The sequence below is a fragment of the Natator depressus genome, chromosome 1 (assembly GCF_965152275.1).
Source record: "Natator depressus isolate rNatDep1 chromosome 1, rNatDep2.hap1, whole genome shotgun sequence".
Lineage (NCBI taxonomy): Eukaryota > Metazoa > Chordata > Testudines > Cheloniidae > Natator > Natator depressus.
The window spans coordinates 115,569,129-115,589,458 of record NC_134234.1 but is presented as its reverse complement, the minus strand read 5'-3'; the positions used below and the strand labels follow the sequence as shown (position 1 = coordinate 115,589,458).

General features: G+C 43.7%; 1 protein-coding gene across 1 annotated transcript in view; it reads left to right on the top strand.

Moving 5' to 3' along the window:
- Positions 1 to 1,089: 1,089 nt before the first annotated feature.
- Positions 1,090 to 20,330, top strand: part of LOC141980604 (interleukin-1 receptor type 1-like) — a 38,792-nt gene continuing 19,551 nt past the window's right edge. Inside the window, exon 1 of the mRNA XM_074942019.1 lies at positions 1,090 to 1,228. Coding sequence (XP_074798120.1) covers positions 1,090 to 1,228 — 139 coding nt within the window. The remainder of the gene's footprint in view (positions 1,229 to 20,330) is intronic.

Genomic DNA, 20,330 nt, shown 5'->3' with positions numbered 1-20,330 from the left:
TATATATTTCCACTAATAAAATGACACCACTTTTCAATAGATAAGAATTCTAGTAACAAAGGGAGACAACCAAAATGTAACCAATTACTTTATTGAGGGATTTTATTATTATTTTTTTAAAAGCTAGTACCCATAATACAAACCTACTGAGAACAGAATTTTGAAATGGCTGAGTTTGAAAAGGACTGATTGTGTTGTGATGTAGATGTTGTAATACGCTATAGGCCATATGGGCCTAGTATAAATGCTGTATGCTTGACATGAGTACGTTAGTTGTGTGCTGGCAGCTGAAGCAAGGATTTAAGGTTATGAGCGGTCAAGGATTATCTGTGCAAAACAAACTTTGTCATGTCAATAAGAGGAAATGGAATGTCTTGGATTATGGTGGCCTGTCCGGAACTGCTCTTTTGGAGTTATGAATGAAAGGCTTAGTAAACAGACAAAGAGCTAATGACGTGACGGACTGGTCTATAAAAAAGGTTGTTTTGCGATTGCTGAAGTTGGAGTCAGACACCGACCCAGAATCATGGAAAAGAAGAAGCATGGAACGTGGGGCTTCCCATGCCTTATGATCGGACTGAATTTCGACTGGCCATCGGGATTTCCTTTGGATCTTTAGCTTTTGGTGTAGTATGAAAGGAGTGTGAATGTGGAGTGAGTAGGGTTTGTACTGTAATCAATAAAAACATTTAGAGTATTATATACCAACACTGTCCGGTATCTGCCTGCTCCCCCATCCCGTAGGGAGGCCTCTATCAGAGCCTAACAATTGGTGGAGAATTGAGATGGGGGAGAGAGATAAGGAGTGCTGGATTGCTAGACGGGGTCTGACAGTGTTGGGGGAGTCTAAAGGGTGACTATTTGTGGGATTTGTCAGATTAAAAGTACGCGTGGGGAGATACTGCGTGGAGTTTTGGGAACGTGCTACATTAAGTATAAGTGAGTGAGAGCGTGCAGGGAGAAACTGCATGGGGTTATTGAGATAATGTTTAAAAAGAGTAAAGGGGTAGAGGAGGCATGCCAATGGATTAAAGGTAAAGCCCCTTCTATTTTAGAGAAGGAGATTATGCATTTGGGACCTGCCCTTCGATGGAGGGTGCAGTGGAACCTGATGTGATAATTGATACATTGGAAAACATTTTTGAGAAGTATGTACAGCTATACACGCCTAATGCCAACAAGAAGCAGGCAGCTGTGGATATGGTGGTTGTGGTGGGCTACAAAAACGGTAATTGAATACAAGGGGGAGGCGTGTGCAGGGCTACAGACCCTGCAAGAAAGTCTTAAAATCTGCCAGGAAAGTTTAGAGAAGGAAGTAAGGCAAGCACAAGTAATGCAGACTCAGTTGGAACAGCTGGGAAAACAAAATAGAGAACTGGAAAAGAGAAGGATGGAATGGGGACACAGACAAGACTCTGCAGCATCAGAGCTGGGAACAGAATGCTGGGGAACAGACTCTGCCAGCATGTAGAGCTGTGCATATGTTTGCTTGGAATTAACCCCAATAAACATTGCGTTGCCTGCACTTTGGATTTCTGGGCTTTTGCTCTCTGTCTGTGTGACAAGAACAGGTGAAGGAAAGGAGGCACTTAAGTCCACTTGTACAAGATTTAGGGTAAAGGCAGCATTATGGGAGACTTCCAGTAATGTTTACGTTTGGTGCTACTCCAGTGAAGGCAACTGGAGGATTTTAAATTAAAGTTAGGTGGTTAAAGATAAATTGGCACAACAGGGTTTGGAGTCAGAAGCAAAGTTACTAGACCACCTCAAGAGACAGAAGCTGCGACTTGGTCGGAGTGAAGAAAAGAAAGAAAGAAAGAAAAGGTTTTGAAGTGAAAGAGGGAGAGTGAAGTTGCTCAGAAATAATTGCAACAGAGAATAGTACTTCTGCAATTCAATTGAGCTGCAAACTAAAGCAAAAAAGAAAAAAGCAGCAGCACAGGGTAAGGAAGGCAGCAGTATTGCACCTTAAAGAATTGAATGCAGAAGTAACTGATTTAAAATAAGTGAAGAGTTACAAGTAGCTTTTGCAAAAATTAATACTACAGACTTTGTAGGGAAGTAAACACTTAGGAGTTGTGAAAATGTTACTTTTTAACTGTTGTGGTGTTATAAAAAGGGAATTCTTAGTTTAATAATAAAACCCAGTTATGTAAATATAAATAGATGTGCAATTAGGTACAGTCACATTGAGTGGAGTGGTGGTAGTTAAACAAATTATACAAGGGGGTCAGGTAGAGTGGCTACTGCTACCATTAGGTGTTATCCCCAGAAGTCTTTACAATTATTCTGAGGAAAATGGGCCCTTTTCTCACAGGAATAGTTTGTAATCAAAATCACTAGGTGTGTGTGTGCGCGCGCGTGTGTGTGTATGTATGTATATAAAAATAGGTGGGTGGCTGTGTGTAGGGTTTTTATTGGAACTTAACTTGACTGCCTTCGATTATACAAAATGGGAAAGTAATCTGGATACAGTATTATGAAAAAACTAATTAGAGCAGTGGAAGGGATATTAGACAAAAAATAATTTGTGTGTGTAAATATTTTTGTGTAATTATGCAAGGCTTTAAGGACCTAAACCAACACTCATGGTTTGTAAAATCCTGTTTGTAGGTTTAAGATAAATTGGGTTTGTTTTGTTTTGTTTTTAAATAAAAAAAATAATGCCACTAAAACTCCATTTGAATCTCTCATCCAGAGTTGCAACATTGACAGACCCTTTAGCCAGACATGGCCAGCTAGTGTGATGTGGCTTTGGTATTTAGCATTTAACCCTTTGGGTACTTCCATGTGTTTATAAAGTTTAATATCTTTTTAAATGAGGACCAAAGAATTGGCCATGGCAGAGGCAGCCACAACTGGGAAAATGGAGAGAGATTCTGGATCCTTTTTTTATTATTTTATTAAATATTATTTTAGTATTATAAATAGCAGCTAAGTACTGCAGGAGGGGCACAAACAGTTAAAAGAGAGTGAGGAAAAAAGCAGAAAGCAAGGGTGAAATGTACAAAAGAAGCAATGTCAGAAACGAGGAGCCTTGAAGTGGCTCTGAGTAATTAGACTGTCACAATGTTAAACCTTGAAATAAATGCTAGTGAGTAACCTTGTAACAATGTATAATGTGTGTGATTTTTGAGGAAAAATTTTAAGCAAGCTAAAAATGGTAATTGAAAATAAATCTCATGTTCAGAGATCTCGTAGTAATACTCTCAGCTATTACCGGTGAATAAACTTAAAGCTTGGCACAGCAGAGACGCCATTACAAACCTGGTCTATTGTACAAGAAGGGAAACTGAAATACACCACCTCATGAATTTAATAAATGAACAGTAGGATAATTCACCCTTTTCTTTAAGGGCAGAAGGCATTGAAATCTGCCCTGTCTATAGAACAAATCACAGGAAAGTATAGAGGTTATTCTTCTGTTTTTCTTGCAACCAGCGAGGAGATTTGTAAAAAAGAGAGCTTTTTAAGCAATAATCTGTCCCCACGAGGCGGGGGGCGGGGAGAGCTAGGAAAAGTTTCTTTTATTTTTCAGACACTCTACAGGCAAGCTGGTGCCAGCAGAGCAACCTAGAAAACAAAAATTATGTTGTGTGTTTTGTGCTTATGTCTTGTCATTACCATTATTTTGATGGATATTATACAAAAAGGGTTCACACCTATAGCAGCAAAAGTCAATGTATGGTAAGATTTGCCTAGAAAGCATGGGCTACTTAAGGTGGGAGTTTAGGGATATACCACATTCCAGGCGAACACCCTCTATTCCCAGCCTGCTGCTATTGGGAACAGAGAATGGAGGGCGGAAATAGGTTCACTGTACGCAGTGAACAAAAAGACAGGAGAGGTAAAGTGGGTACCCCCCCCCCAAAAAAACCCCCAACAAAACGCCAAGGGAAGAAATTATTAATGTCGGCCACTCCATGGCCCATTGAGGAATAGAGAATATGCTTAAGGTAAAACCAATTGGAATTTGGCATAAAGTATGGGAAGATTTGTTAAAAATTGTAGAAAATGCAGACAGCAATAGAACATCTAGTGCAGGGCTGTTGTTACATCAGAGAATTGTAGGGCCATGGAGTAGGATACAAATGGACTATATTGATAAGTTGCCGAAAACTTCCAGAGGAAATCAGTATTTGGTGGTGGTGGTGGATTCTTTTTCCTGATCGGTGGAGGCGATTCCTACTCGGAACCATACTGCAGAGACAACCGCTAAGAAACTATGGGATGTTGTTCTTAGCAGGTATGGAACTTCGAGAGTAATTGATTCAGATAATGGACCGCATTTTGTGGGGGAAGTAGTGAAAAGCTTATTGGAAGTTTTAGGAATAAAGCAGCAGTTACACATTCCTTACCATCCTCAGTCATCAGGATCAGTCAAGAGAATGAATCAAACGATTAAGCAACCTCTACGAAAGGTGGTACAGGAGACTTGTAAAGACTGGGATCCATGGTAGTCTGGATTGCTCTTCAGCTGGTACCAGCTTTTCCGAAAGACAAGAAGAACATGTTTCTACTCCTTTTGGGGTGGCAAATTATTGCTTAAAATATCCCTTCCTTTTACAAATATCCTTGCTAATTGCAAGCAAAATAGAGGAATTACCCCATACTTTTCTGTGTTTTTGTTCTATAGGCAGCCCAGGTTTCAATGGCTCCTACCTTTTAAGGGTTTAGGGGAAATTATCCCACTGTTCAGTTATTAAATTTATGAGGTAGTGTACCTCAGTTTTTCTTCTAATACAGCAGACCAAGTTTGTAATGTTTTTTCTGCTGTGCTATGCTTTTAAGTTTATTCACAGGTAATAGTTGAGAAGGGTCATTACCATATGACCGTAAAGGTTTTTTTTCAAAAATCATACACACTATACATTGTTACAGGGGTACTTATTAACATTAAGTTTATCCCAGTGTTTAATATTAACATCAAATCTATTAAAATATCTTGTTATACCATGCCTTTTATTTAGACAATTTGTTTTTGAGGCCAGTGTGTTCATTGTTCTCTTGAAATCTTTGCATAGGCTTTTTAATTGAATTATATACTTGGGGTTTTGGTGAATTAAAAGGTAGGGGTGTCATGCATATAAGCAGACCCCTTTTGTACCTGTCTTCAGATTTCAGCACTGCATACACAAAAAAAGTATATTTTTCTTTACTTAGGATTAACCTGCCTTTCTTATTCTTAGGTTTGACTTTTTTCCACCTTCCTCTGGAGGGTCAAAATTTGAGCCTTTTGGTTTCAGGTAGTTTGTTTGCTGACCAGGTATGTCCTTTATCTGCAGCTCCTTTGTGTTGCCATTTATGGACAGTTCTCTCCTTCCTCTATCAGTTAGGTAATTTGCATTAACATAGGTGCTTTCTGGCTTGCTTTTGGATCCAAAGCTCAGAGACTCTGTCTTAAAGGGTACACAATCAACTTCCACCCGAGTTTTGATTTCTTTTCACTTTTAACTCCTGCTTCCAAAACACAGTGATCTGAAAAAGAAAACAACCTATTGTGGCTCCCTTTAGAGCTCTAATAGGATTTTAATTAAGTAGCATGTTTTGTTTGCATTTCTTTTACCCCTTCTACAATATACACTGCACATGTCCTGGGAAAAATGCACATTCCTTTCATAGTTTAACTTCTATAACATCATATTAGCCATCTCAATTTTTACATAAAGTATAACCATTTCTTTTGTGTTCACAGAGTTTTCATGTACCTTTATCAAAGTGACAGTCTGATTACTCAGAACCACATTAAGGCTCAGTGTTTCTAACATTGCTTTTTTTTGCTTCTTTTTTTACCACCACACCCTTACTGTTGCACCAGAGGGTGTCTTTTTTAAAATTTCTTATTCTTTTACTACAGCTTTTATCTGCTGTATTGTCCCCCCCCCCGCCAAAAAAAAAAAAAAAAAAAGGATCCAGAATTTCTCCCCATTCTCCTGGGTTTGACTGCCCTGCTGCAGCCACAACTTTGGTCTTTAAAAAGATTTTGAACTTTATAAAGCATTGAGGTACTTTAAGGGTTAAATACCAAAGCCAAACAACACTAGTTACCTGTGTCTGGCAAAAAGTGTCTGTCATTTTTGCAACTTTGAATGAAAGATTCAAATGGATTTTTAGTAGTAGTATTTAAAAACAAAACAAAAACCAATTTATCTGAAACCTACAAAACAGTTTTACAAGCCAGGAGTGTTGGTTTAGGTCCTAAACACTCCACATATTTACACAATATACTTTACATACACACACAAATAAATATATACTCTTTTGCTTAACATCTCTTTCACTGCTTTAATTTTTACACAGCTGTACATAGATTACATTTGTATACATTTGGGGGCAGTTAAGTTCCAATAGAAACCCCTTATGTTCTTTTAGTGAATTTGACTGAATTGTTCAGTCAAATGATTTCAATCAGATTCTCTTTTTGCCTGGCTTATTTACAAACATTCCTTTGGAAAAGGGCCCATTTTCCCTTCAGAATGGCTGCAAAGAAACCAAGAATTGTTTTTCTATAACACTTTTTGGTTAACATTTTTACAAGGTTCAACTGCTTAATTCCCTCCAGCCTCTGCAGAGTTAACTTCTTACTCTTTTTCTTTAAATCACTTGCTTATTTCCCAAAATGACACCTTCATCAACTTAGATTTTACCATTCCAAGTATTGTCCCAGGGATCTGAAATCCCCATGCCTGTACTTATTTACTCCTTTCCTTACTCCTGCCATAATGCCCCTCAGGGCTCCCAACCTGTTTTCCGATCTCTTTATCTGTTGCCTGCCTGCTTGTCTGGGCCTGATCTTGCTTTCCTTGCTGAACCGCCCCTTCCCATGGGGCACAGGTTTTGTTACCATTTAGCAAGGAGGGTGGGCTCCTCAACTAGCCCCCACCCCTCCTGGTCCCTTTTCTTTGTTCCCTTTCTCTCTTGTTGATCTGGGGAGCTCACTCTGCCAGATAGGTAGCAACCCTTTCTGACAGAAGGCACAGGTACTTTGCTATTGTTTACTGTGCTAAACTCTATCAGTTCAGTCCAAAAGACCTTAGGCTGCCCGCATTCTCTCCACCAAATTTGTTATCTGCACACATTAGGGCACCCACCTTTATGCAGTTCCTAGGGCTCAAGGCATAACCCTCTTAATTTAGACACCCCCACACTTTCCCAGTTCCTAGGGCTCCAGTCAAAAGGCACCTAACTTTACCCCTCTGTGGGCTCTGGGCTGTACTCCTCCATGGGCTCTGGGCAAACACCCTTTCCCTGTGAACTCAGAGCAAACACCCTTTCCCCGTGGATTCAGGACTTAATCTTTTGTGGGTTTATGGGGTCTTTTACCAGTGAAAGAGCCCTAGACAGTAATATCCTGCGTAACCTCTATTTATTAACAGTCACCAGAAACAGAATTCATATGCTACATACAGTGCTCACCACTCCCAATAAGACAGATGAGCTTTTCTTGACGGCCAGTAAGAATCAGGGTCATCTGGGGGACTCCAGTTTCTGCATGGTGTCATTGGCAGAGTGTTAAGGTCTGGCAGCTCTGATCTTTATGGCTGTGTCCTGGAGTTGGTTCCCTGTCACTGGACATAATTTCTCCACTCGAGCAGGCAATCAGCCTGAGTTCTGAGCCCCAGTAATGGAATGTATCCGTAAATTAACTCGTGAACTGCGACACGGGAACTCGTAGGGAGCAACCCTACCCCGCTGTCTTTTACCTTCTATTGCAATTGTCATAAATATAAAGGGAAGGGTAAACACCTTTAAAATCCCTCCTGGCCAGAGGAAAAGGCCTTTCACCTGTTAAAGGGTTAAGAAGCTAGGATAATCTCGCTGGCACCTGAGCAAAATGACCAATGAGGAGACAAGATACTTTCAAAGCTGGAGGAGTGGAGAAACAAAGGGTCTGGGTCTGTCTGTGTGATGTTTTTGCCGGGGACAGAACAGGAATGGAGTCTTAGAACTTAGTAAGTAATCTAGCTAGAGAGTTTTAGATTATGATTTCTTTAAATGGCTGACAAAATAAGCTGTGCTGAATGGAATGGATATTCCTGTCTTTGTGTCTTTTTGTAACTTAAGGTTTTGCCTAGAGGGATTCTCTATGTTTTGAATCTAATTACCCTGTAAGGTATTTACCATCCTGATTTTACAGAGGTGATTCTTTTTACTTTCTCTTCTATTAAAATTCTTCTTGTAAGAAACTGAATGCTTTTTTCATTGTTCTTAAGATCCAAGGTCTGTGGTCACCTATGCAAATTGGTTAGGATTTTTATCAAACCTTTCCCAGGAAGGGGGGTGCAAGGTTTTGGTGAGGATTTTGTGGGGAAAGAAGTTTCCAAATGACTCCTCTCAATAATAAACCCGGTTAGACGTTTGGTGGTGGCAGCGAAAGTCCAAGGGCAAAAGGTAAAATAGTTTGTACCTTGGGGAAGTTTTAACCTAAGCTGGTAAAAGTAAGCTTAGGAGGTTTTCATGCAGGTCCCCACGTCTGTACCCTAGAGTTCAGAGTGGGGAAGGAACCTTGACAGCAATGGACAAACTACAAACTGTTTGTACCATCCGTCTTTTTCCTCTCTACCATCCTCGCTGGGGCCTCCAAATTCTGTTACCCGGGGTTCTTTCAAGCCAAACCTCTTGGTAACTTTTACTCTGTGCAAGGTGGTGTCAGGAAATAAATCAGGGGAGACACGGCTGTCCGACCGATAGATGGCTGGCACAAACAGGACAACACGAGTGCTTTCACTTAAAGCTGAACTTTACTTAGTCTCAAGCACTTACACATGTCCACAACAGGTTAGTAAAATGCCCCCAACCCTCGATAATTACTGAAGCTGAGTGTGGCCTTCGAGTGGCACCATGACAAGCTTCCGCTGGCCAAGCTTCCGTCTGCTGGTGGGGACCCCAAGATGCGTCCAGAGGAAGCATCCCTGAAGAGCCCTATCTGAGAAGTCTGGTTACCTCAAACTTCCCCCCCTTATTTATACATTAGTAACATAATGACATATCCCTTAAAGAAAACTTGCTAAGCAAGCAGTTTTTAAAGATCTAGGAAGAGATTTCCTTATGGTCATCAATTTACCAGATTTTTTTTTTCAGATGCCCTCGGGGCCCTGACAAACATTCCTGGGGGCACATCTAGGAAGACTTCCTGTTTTTCTAAAATACATGCATCAGCAATTTCAACATTCTTAGAAGCATTCTTAGCAGGAAGGATACTGGGTCAAGCTTCCCTGTCTGTGGCACCCCAAACCCCCTCCCCTCCTGCCTTGGTTATGCTGAGGCCTCTACATGACCAATTTACGACCTGCTGACTTGGCTACTTTTAGCAATAAGCAAGGATGGCTCAGTACGGCCTGCTAACTTGATTACTATTAGCAATAAGTCATAGTGGTTTTAGGCACTTTACTGGTTTGCCAAAATCTCCCCATACAGGATGAGAAATTACCATTGGTGTTGGCGGCACTTCAAAGTAGTGATTGGTTAAGTACAGGGTACCAGCCATACCAAATTCTCTTTGGAAGGCCTATGAGGCTGTGGAGCTCTCTACTGTATCCAGGAGAAATAGAGGAAGTATCAGTTACCCAATGGGTTAAAGAGTTACCGACTGAACTTAAGAAAATGGAATTTAGATTCACAGCTGCAACTGAGAAAGCAAGAGAATATGTGAACTCACAGGCCACTCAAGATACGAAATTGTGGAACATAGGAGATAAGGTGATGTATCTGAGGCTGACACCAAAAGATCATGTCTTGGAATCAAAATGGGTTGGACCATTTTCAGTTATGAATAAAATTTCTCCCACTGCAGTGCAAATTAATCAAGGGAAAAAAGTGGAAATGGGTACATACATCACAATTAAAGTTATGGTGCAAAATTTGTTTTACAGAAATAAAAGGGGAATGTCCAACTGCATCGGAGGATATCCCAAACAGATCCTGGATTGGGAGTGTGGATACAAAGCTACAACTTTTGTAATTGGCTTGCTGCTTATGCTCACTTTGCTTTGCATTATTTGTCTGGTGGAAAGATTGTGTTGTGCGAATTACATTTTAGGAAAAAGAATGCCAGAGCTCGAGCGAAGACAGAAGAGTTTAGCAAAGGCTTAACAAAAGTGCTTGGGTCTGGTCAGAGGCACTGGACGTTATTCTTATGGAATAACGACCATGACCGCAACACCAGAGGGGTGCAAAAGTGGAACCAGAAAAAGAAAAGTTTGCAGAAATGAAAATTGATTTTAAAGTAAAAGTTCTAACACTGTCAGCAATGCTTTGGGAAAAATGGGAAAGTCGCTGGCACCCTGAAGGGTGAGGATATGGCTTCTGGTTTTTTTGTTTTGTGAGTATCTGAGGAAGTTTAGGGGTACAAGGATATACACATGGGAGCACCTCTAAAATGGAGGTATGGATTAAAGGGGATAATACTTTCAACTATCCATGGGACACAATGGAGAAAACAGGAACAAACAAAGACAGATAGATGTGAGGGGAAACCTTCTGAGGGGAAATCTGAAATATGGTGGGAAAATGGTAAGAATTTAACATGGGAATATTTAAAACCAGAGGATTTGGAGAAGCAATGGAAGTATTTTTATATTGTAAAAGGGAAGGGCTGGTTGATGTTTAAATGTAGTTATAATGAAAATAACCCAAATATAAGCGCCCTGAACTGCACTTTTTGGAGTTTGAGATTTAATGTAACTAACTGGGATGTGAATTATGAAAAAGAATTGTCTAATGTCCATGTGGGATGGAATGAGTCAGCGGCTCTCAAAGTGTGAATATATGATGCTATGGTAAATTCTTCCATAATGGTGAAATTAAGCTGTTGCAAGAAAATCAATAGGGGAATATACTTTTGGGGATATGGTAGGTATTTCATGTTTTGTAATCAAACACCAGTACACAAAACCGCACCAAGAATCATGGCAGATTCATCCATATAGAAGGGGGGAAGTAATCGAAGCCCCATCTATTGTGGACCAAATGATCTGGCCAGAGGGGTCGCAGTAGATGCGAGTGCACAACATTCAGAGTGTACGCCATATGCCTTGGCTCTGTTACTAACATGGCAACAACAAGGGAGAGATGGAGGTAAAAGAGATGTAGGAGAATATATTGTGGGTGGCATTGGTGCTGGGGTTGGGGTGTGGAATTCATTTGATATTGAGACTTACGAGGGAAAATGTCTTGGGTGAGATTTTGGGAGCTATACAGACGCGTGTAATACAAAATTTTGGCACGTTATGGGAGCAAGGAATAAGGAATGTAGTACTCCAATTAAAACAAATACAAGCCTTGGAAACATCTTTAAATCCAAGTTTATTGAGTGTGTCAGAAATTAATAACAAGACTGCGGTAGCAATATGATGTGTACAGATGCAAGCTTATGGGACACAGCATATAGAGATACATTCATTCATAAAACCGGTTACCCCAATAACTGGCTAATTGAGTTTCACTTTCAACCCAATTGCTGCTTAAATTGCCGAAACTTACACTGTTCAGCACATTGTAACTTCTGTTCACTGTTTGCCATTCCTTACACTTGTCCATATTGTAACTCAAACTCCAAACTCCATTTTAAAATGCTCACTTCATTTTGTAAAAGCTTGCTGCAACCTTCATTTTATTGAGAAAGGGGCAATGGCCCTTTGAATGGTTCAAAGACTCCCATATATGGAAACAACGAATTGTAGGATGGAAAAAAACACCTTGGGTTTAACTGGAATCAAACCACTCCTAAAAGGGGGTTGGAAGGGCAGGATGCTGTTACATAACACCAGAAAAAAGAAAAGAATGGCAATGGCCTGTGTGCTGCCGAAGATTATTAATGGAGAATTATGGCAAATAGAAATAAGTGGAAGACATTTGATCCAGGAAGAAGGGGGCTATAGATTGGTGGAACTGATAAAACATTGTGAGGAGTGGGGGCAAAATAAATGGGTGTGCCCACTGCTAACTTGGTCTTTAGAGGGATGTCATCTAAACCATTCAAGTGGACAATGTATAATACAGTATTTACCCCCTAATAGCACAGGAGTGTTTGATGTAGGCAATTGGGTGCATTTGTGTCGTGACCACTGAAAAATACATATTTTGGGGGGATAGGACAGAACGAGGTCCAACTGAGTCATGCAAATGTAATGTAACAGAGGTTGCATAATGATCAAATATTAAAATTAGGAAAAGTAGGGGAAGAATTGACAGTCCACCATTGGTACAATGTCTTTAAGAGAGAGTCTCCCAGTGCCAAGGCCTTCCTGAATGTGGCATTGCATCCTATCGTTATATTGTTCATGTTAATGATTCTATTAATCTTTGTCATGCTGGTGTTTGTACTGTCAAATAAGAAAACGACAAGGAGTTTTGGAACAGGTAATACATAAAGCTGAGCTGCTTGCAAAATTATAAAAGTGATACAATAATCAATGTTATTAATCATGTATCAAATGGGGGACTGTTGTGATGCATATGTTGTAATAGGCTATATGGGCCTAGTATAAATGCTGTATGCTTTACATGAGTATGAGTTGCGTGCTTGCAGTTGAAGCAAGGATTTAAGGTTATGAGCTGTCAAGGATTATCTGTGCAAAACAAACTTGGTCATGTCCATAAGAGGAAATGGAATGTCTTGGATTATGGTGGCATGTCTGGAACTGCTCTTCTGGAGTTATGGATGAAAGGCTTAGTAAACAGACAAAGAGCTAATGATGCGACGGACTGGTTTATAAAAAAGATTGTTTTGCTATCGTTGAAGTTGGAGTCAGACACCGACCCAGAATCATGGAAAAGAGGTGTGTAATGTGGGGCTCCACACGCCTTGTGATCGGACTGAATTTCGACTGGCCATCGGGGTTTTCTTCAGATTCTGGTGTACTTTAAAGTAGTGTGAATGTGGAGGGAGTGGGGTTTGTATTGTAATCAATAAGAACATTTAGAGTATTATATACCAACATTGTGTCCAGTATCTGCCTGCTCCCCCATCCCGTAGGGAGGTCTCTATCAGAGCCTAACAATTGTAAAGCGCAACATCTGCATAAATTGGGACATCATAATGTGAGGGAATTGCCTTATGCGGGACAGATGCATTTAAAGGAAATGTCAGTGCACTATTATCTCATCTTGTCCTACGTGTGTATTCTCAGAGTTCAGAAAGTGGGTATAATGTATAAATGACAGCAACACTTTACATGTCTGTGATCTGAATAAAGGAAACTCAGCTCTACCCGCTGCAAGGGGAGAAATGCTTTTGTAAGGTGGTTCAGTGCCAGCTCATATTCCTCCCTTCACAGAGAGGGTTGTGTGCAAAATTACTCTGAGGAAGTCCTATTGCGTGTATTAGAAAAGAGGTCAGAGTGATGATCACATTGTTCCCTTCTGGTGGCCTTAGAATCTATGAATCAAAGATTCTCCGTGCCCTAATGTGCTCTCTCTCTAATTGGAGCAAAAGCAGCCTCCTTGCAGGGAGGGATCCCCAAAGTGACTGCACCTTGGGGGACAAGGTCGGTCAGGTAATATCTTTTATAGGACCAACTTCTGTTGGTGAGACAAGCTTTTGAGCTATACAGAGCTCTTCTTCAGGTCTGGGAAAGGTACTCCAAGCATCACAGTTAAATGCAAAGTGGAACAGATTGTTTAGCATAAGAAGTTACCACTTATTCTGTAGAACTGATCAATGAAATTGTTTTTAACTGTTCACTTTATAAATATAACTTCATAAGCAAAGTTTTATGAATGAAACAACATTCATTCATAAAACTGGTTACCCCAATAGCTGGCTAATTGAGTTTCACTTTCAATCCAATTGCTCCTTAAATCGCTGAAACTTACACTGTTTCAACATTCAGAGTAGCAGCCGTGTTAGTCAGTATTCGCAAAAAGAAAAAGGAGGACTTGTGGCACCTTAGAGACTAACACATTTATTTGAGCATAAGCTTTCGTGAGCTACAGCTCACTTCATCAGATGCATGTAGCTCACGAAAGCTTATGCTCAAATAAATTGGTTAGTCTCTAAGGTGCCACAAGTACTCCTTTTCTTTTTGTTTCAACATTATGTAACCCTTCTGCCCATCAGAGTTGGCAGCAACAAGGGCCGGGTTCAATATGTAGGGGATCCATTCCAATAACACAATGCAAAACCGGCTCGAGCCCCCACCCAGTGACCTGGGACAAATATATACCACCCCCGCTGGGCGCCTCCAAGAGGCAGTACTTCCCCTCTTGCAAGCACAGAGTCTGAGTGTGGCAAAAAGCCTTTTAATAACAGAGAGAAACAATGTGGCATTATGTTGGGGAAACACCACCAACAGGATTCATAACACAACCTGTGAGCAAAAAACCCACCCCAAGCAAATTGGGGCATGTCCTTTCCCTTTGGTTCTTGAGTCCAGCAACCCGAAATCACCCAAAAGTCCAATGACCCAGAAGTCTCTGTCCCTGGTCAGGGCAGCCCCAGAGTTCAAAAGTTTATCTGCAGAGCTTTACCTCCCAACCTGGGTGGAGATCGGGGGGGGGGAAGAGAGGTGAGGGGCACCTTACATGATCTGAAGCTGACTGCCCCGCAGCTCCATAGGGCTCCGCTCCACTCCACCAGCTCCGCATCCCACAAGCAGCTCCCGCTGCCCCATGAACTGCTCCACTCCGCGTCCCACAAGCAGCTCCCACCATCCCACCAACAGCTTCACCAGCCGGTCCACACACTGCTCTGCTCCACGTCCCACAAGCAGCTCCCGCCATCCCATGAACTGCTCCACAATATATCTTCAGGCTCCCCCACTACTTAACACAACACTCAGTGATTTCAGCTCTTAGGTGAATTCAGCTTGTAGGAGGAGAACTTCAGTGCTGGTGCACCATTAGCCCAAAGTGAGCTCAGCAGCCTGTAACTAGACTCCTAATAGAATCAAAATTAGCTCTGATATTCCACAGTAGAGAGAGAAGGAAGCACAATTAGCATGTAAGACCCTCACCAAGGGAGCCCATACCACCAAGTATTAATACTTATCCCCAGTCTCTCTCAATTCACAGAGTTTTGGAACCCATGACCCTTGCCTAGCGAGTGCTACTTAGTTGATGGTGAGTCCCTCCATCATAACAAAAGGCCAAGTACAGTTCCAAGCACAGTTCCCATAATCAGGGTAATAACAATTTATTCTTCCTGCCCCAATAACAGAGACACTGGGGATCCCACAGCAGCCAAAGTGACCATTTGGGCAGCTATGGCCTCATTCTAGACGGGGTGGGTGTGCCTATGCAAATAAGATCGGCCCCTGAAGTTCTTTTCCACAACTTGCCACACCTCACCACCAGATATCAGGGTGGAGCTCATCCTGACCCTGCTTACATCTGTAACTTCTGTTCACTGTTTGCCATTCCTTACACTTGTCCATATTGTAACTCAAACTCCATTTTAACTTGTTCCAAACTCCATTTTAAAATGCACACTCCATTTTGTAAAAGTTTGCTGCAACCTTCATTTTTGCAAAACCCTGCTGTAATCTTATTAGTTTAGTTTAGATGTGTGAATGAGGTATGTATGGATGATGTAATCAACCTCCAGCCCCAGCCTGTCGTGATGAAATAAAGTGTAAACACCCAACGACTGAAGATACAAACAGCCCTGACAAAGTAAGAGGAGTCCACCCCCAAAAGAAAAGAACAAAAGTACAATTGAAGAAATATCAAAGCCAGGTTCTAGGCTGAAAGTCATGTCTGCCATTGACAGGTGATCAATCACACCGGACCCAGAGGCAGCGTGACACAGCAAGACCTATCAACTTTGGATTCAAACTACAGCCTACAAAAAAGATGGGTGAGATGGAAGACTTTGGAGGGTAACATTCTGCTGCCAACATGGAAGGGCATCAGTGCATGCCCAACAGAGACCCAGCTTTTCCTTGTGCCCAGTTTTCCTGGCCAGTTAGCCGCCACACACTACGAACCCAAGCCACGAACTGAAGCTACATTCAGGTAACTATACAGCAGCTGCAGAACCTGTGTGTGTGTGTATGAACGAACGTGTGAATGAATGTGAAACTGAATGAAATGTTATAGCTATAACTGACTGCCTACTATGATTCTTTTTGTATTCACAATAAATGTGACATTTTGTCTTATCCCCTTTAATAAGATCCTGCTGGTTTTTATTTTATTGGTATAACAATTCTAAGGCACCATTCACGGAAGAGTGGCCCATTTACACCTCTGCAGTCATAGGACACAAAGAGGGAGTTGGGCATAGGCGCTGACTTCCCTTCTGCCCAGTGGGTGCTTCATTGCTAAGGCAATTGGTTGGTATATTATTCTCAAGCCTCCCCAGGAAAGGGAGTGAAGGAGTTTGGGGGGATAGGGATTGTAAGTGACCCTTCCCTGAATCTTTTTGTAAATCACTTGGTGGTGGCAGCAATACCACCCAAGGACAAGGAAAGGAATTTGTGCCTTGGGGAAGTTTTAACCTAAGCTGGTAGAATATAAATTTAGGGGGGGTCTTTCAGGCGGGTCCCCACATCTGTACCACAGAGTTCAGTGTGGGGGGAACCCCGCCTCTTCCTACTCCTGCCCCACCTGCATTCCACCCTGCTTCTGCTAAGTTCCCACCCCTGTCCCGCCTCTTCTCTGCCTCCTCCACTGAGTGTACTCCATGCCACATGCCTGCTCCTCCCCCTCCACTCCCTCCTGGAAAGTCCTAAGCCCTGCCAAACAGCTGTTAGGCGGCAAGTGCTGGGAGGGAGGGGGAGGAGCAGGCATGTGGCGTGCACGGGGGGGGGGGGAGGAGGTAAGGAGGGGGTGGAAACGGGGATGGGGGTAGCTTGGTTGCTGGTGGGTGCAGAGCACCCGCTAATTTTTCCCCGTGGGTGCTCTAGCCCCGGAGCACTCATGGAGTCATCGAATCATAGAATATCAGGGTTGGAAGGGACCTCAGGAGGTCATCTAGTCCAACCCCCTGCTCAAAGCAGGACCGATCCCCAATTAAATCATCCCAGCCAGGGCTTTGTCAAGCCTGACCTTAAAAACTTCTAACGAAGGAGATTCCACCACCTCCCTAGGTAACGCATTCCAGTGTTTCACCACCCTCCTAGTGAAAAAGTTTTTCCTAATATCCAACCTAAATCTCCCCCACTGCAACTTGAGACTATTACTCCTTGTCCTGTCATCCACTACCCTGAGAATAGTCTAGATCCATCCTCTTTGGAACCACCTTTCAGGTAGTTGAAAGCAGCTATCAAATCCCCCCTCATTCTTCTCTTCTGTAGACTAAACAATCCCAGTTTCCTCAGCCTCTCCTCATAAGTCATGTGTTCCAGTCGCCTAATCATTTTTTGTTGCCCTCCGCTGGACGTTTTCCAATTTTTCCACATCCTTCTTGTAGTGTGAGGCCCAAAACTAGACACAGTACTCCAGATGAGGCCTCACCAATGTTGAATAGAGGGGAACGATCACATCCCTCGATCTGCTGGCAATGCCCCTACGTATACATCCCAAAATGCCATTGACCTTCTTGGCAACAAGGGCACACTGTTGACTCATATCCAGCTTCTCGTCCGGTGTAACCCCTAGGTCTTTTTCTGCAGAACTGCTGCCGAGCCATTCGGTCCCTAGTCTGTAGCGGTGCATGGGATTCTTCCGTCCTAAGTGCAGGCCTCTGCACTTGTCCTTGTTGAACCTCATCAGATTTCTTTTGGCCCAATCCTCCAATTTGTCTAGGTCCCTCTGTATCCTCTCCCTACCCTCCAGCGTATCTACCACTCCTCCCAGTTTAGTGTTGTCTGCAAACTTGCTGAGGGTGCAATCCACACCATCCTCCAGATCATTTATGAAGATATTGAACAAAACCGGCCCCAGGACCGACCCTTGGGGCACTCCGCTTGATACTGGCTGTCAACTAGACATGGAGCCATTGATCACTACCCGTTGAGCCCAACAATCTAGCCAACTTTCTACCCACCTTATAGTGCATTCATCCAGCCCATACTCCTTTAACTTGCTGACAAGAATACTGTGGGAGACAGTGTCAAAAGCTTTGCTAAAGTCAAGGAACAACACATCCACTGCTTTCCCTTCATCCACAGAACGAGTTATCTCATCATAGAAGGCAATTAATTAGATTAGTCAGGTGAATCTTGATGAATCCTTGGTGAATCCATGCTGACTGTTCCTGATCACTTTCCTCTCGTCTAAGTGCTTCAGAAAGTCGGTGCCTATGCAGTTGGGGGTTACAGGTTGTTGTACTGAACCATAAATCCAGTGTCCCTATTGTATCTATAATTGTTAATGTCTAGCAGAATTATGAATTTAAGCTCTCAGGCTCATCTTTTGAAAGTGTTGTGCAGGTTTCCTTTGAGGATAAGGACTGAGAGAGGTCAGCTATAGAGCGATTGCTTTATGAAAAGTGCTCACTCACCGGTGATGTGGTGTGTTTGTCTTTTATCAGTTTCCTGTGTGAGTTTATTTGAGAGTGTAGTGATTGGCTGGTTTCAACCACATAGTTCCTATTGTGGAATTTAGTGCACTGGATGAGGTAGGCCACAGGTTGTGAAAGGCACGTGTAGAATCCACTGATCTTGAAAGGCATGTTGGGGGAGCGGGGTTGATCATGGTAGTGGTGGAGATATAGCTGCAGTTCTTACATCTGTATTTGCGTTTCTGGTGAACACAGCAAGCCCCACATGGCTAGTACCTGGGTTAGCTGGTGGCCTTGCCCTCTAGGCTTGGGACTTTTAATATGGATTCATAGAAGTGTAGGACTGGAATGCACCTCAGTAGGCCATCTAGTCCAGTCCCTTGCACTCATGGAAGGGTAGGGTTAAATATACTTTCTCCCCTCCCCCCCCCCCCTTAGCCAGACAAGGCCTCATTAGTGGCTGGGCCCAGGTCATGCGCAGCTGAGCAGCAGCTGGCTGTAAGGTGAGGATATAACCAGTGTGGAAAAATTAGGGGTGGGGTAATAGGTGCCTATATAAGACTAAACCCAGAATATCTAGATTGTCCCTATAAAATCGGGACAGCTTCTCCCTCAGGCCAGCTGTGAGTGACCCCAGGCACAGCTGGCTCCGCCCCATGTGCTGTAGCAAGAGGGGTCTGGCTGGAGGCAAGGGGGCCCCAGAGAGGGAGGGGCTGGGCAAGGCTCAGGGGAGACCCCCCCATCCTCTGGGAGCAGGGAGCCCCTCCGGAGCCCCGCTGCCATCGGGGCTCCTCTAGGAAGGGGGGGGGACACAAAAAGGGGTCCCAGGGCTGCTGTGTACCCGGTCCCTGTCCCGGCTCCTTTGCCGCTCGGTCTCTCCGGCTCAGCGATTGCCGCCCCGGCCCCGCCCGCGTCCAACGCGGGCGGCAGCTGGCAGGAGGCGGCAGCGCCGGGGCAGCAGGTTGGTGCGGGGAGCGGGGGCTGGCCCGGTCCGTCCCCGGGCGGGGAACCGCGCGGATGCCGCTGGCCGGGGGGGCTGTGAGCGGGTGGGACCCTCTCCCCGCTGCGGGCCGGGAGTCCCGGCCCCTGGAGCCGGGTTAACGCCGCGCCGCGGGGCAGCCAGCCGGGGAGGCTGGCTCCGGGGCGCGGGGCCGCATCCCCGCGGCTGGCGGGCGGCCCGCAGGGGGCTCAGGGCTCCGACCCCGGCCCTACCACGGAAGGGCTGCGGGAGCCGGGAGCAACCCTGCGTCCGCAGCCCTGGGAAGCCGGTGGGAACTCCCCGTGCCATGCCCCTGGCCGCTGTGCCCAGGCCTTCGGGCTGCCCCCTAACCCGAACTCAGACCCCCGCCCTAGCTAGAGGTGGGTCGCGTGCTAGGTGCGGCGGGAGCCCCACGTGGTGGGGCGGTCTTATGCAAGCCGAGATTGAGTAACAACCTCAGCCGCCTCTACTCTTCGCGTGAGGAGGGCTTATAAAATGAGCGGTGATCACTGCCCACGAGTATCAGCCTCCGGGAAACCCGAGCGAGAAAAAGATTCTCGCTCAGTCTGGAACCAAGCCTCTGAAATTGGAGCTTCCGTTTAAAAGGCATGCAGACTGAACTTCCTTTTTTTAAACCTATTTTCCATCCTAATAGATAATATTAAAAATACTTAAAGCAGCCCACGATTCATTTCTGACAGCAGTTTGTGTTATCAAAAGGAAGAGAAAACTGCATGAAAACATGTTCAAATGGGATACACTTGATATATACAAAAAGAGAAGATAAGAGGGTAAGATTATTTTCCCTGTCTTTACACGGTGATCACCCAGTGAATACATATTAAAGGGGAGGGTCTCCTGTTGATTTTACTGCTGGCATGATACGTTGTTCTGAATGCAGTGTAGTTGTAGCTGTGTTGGTCCCAGGATATTAGAGAGACATGGTGGGAGAGGTAATATATTTTA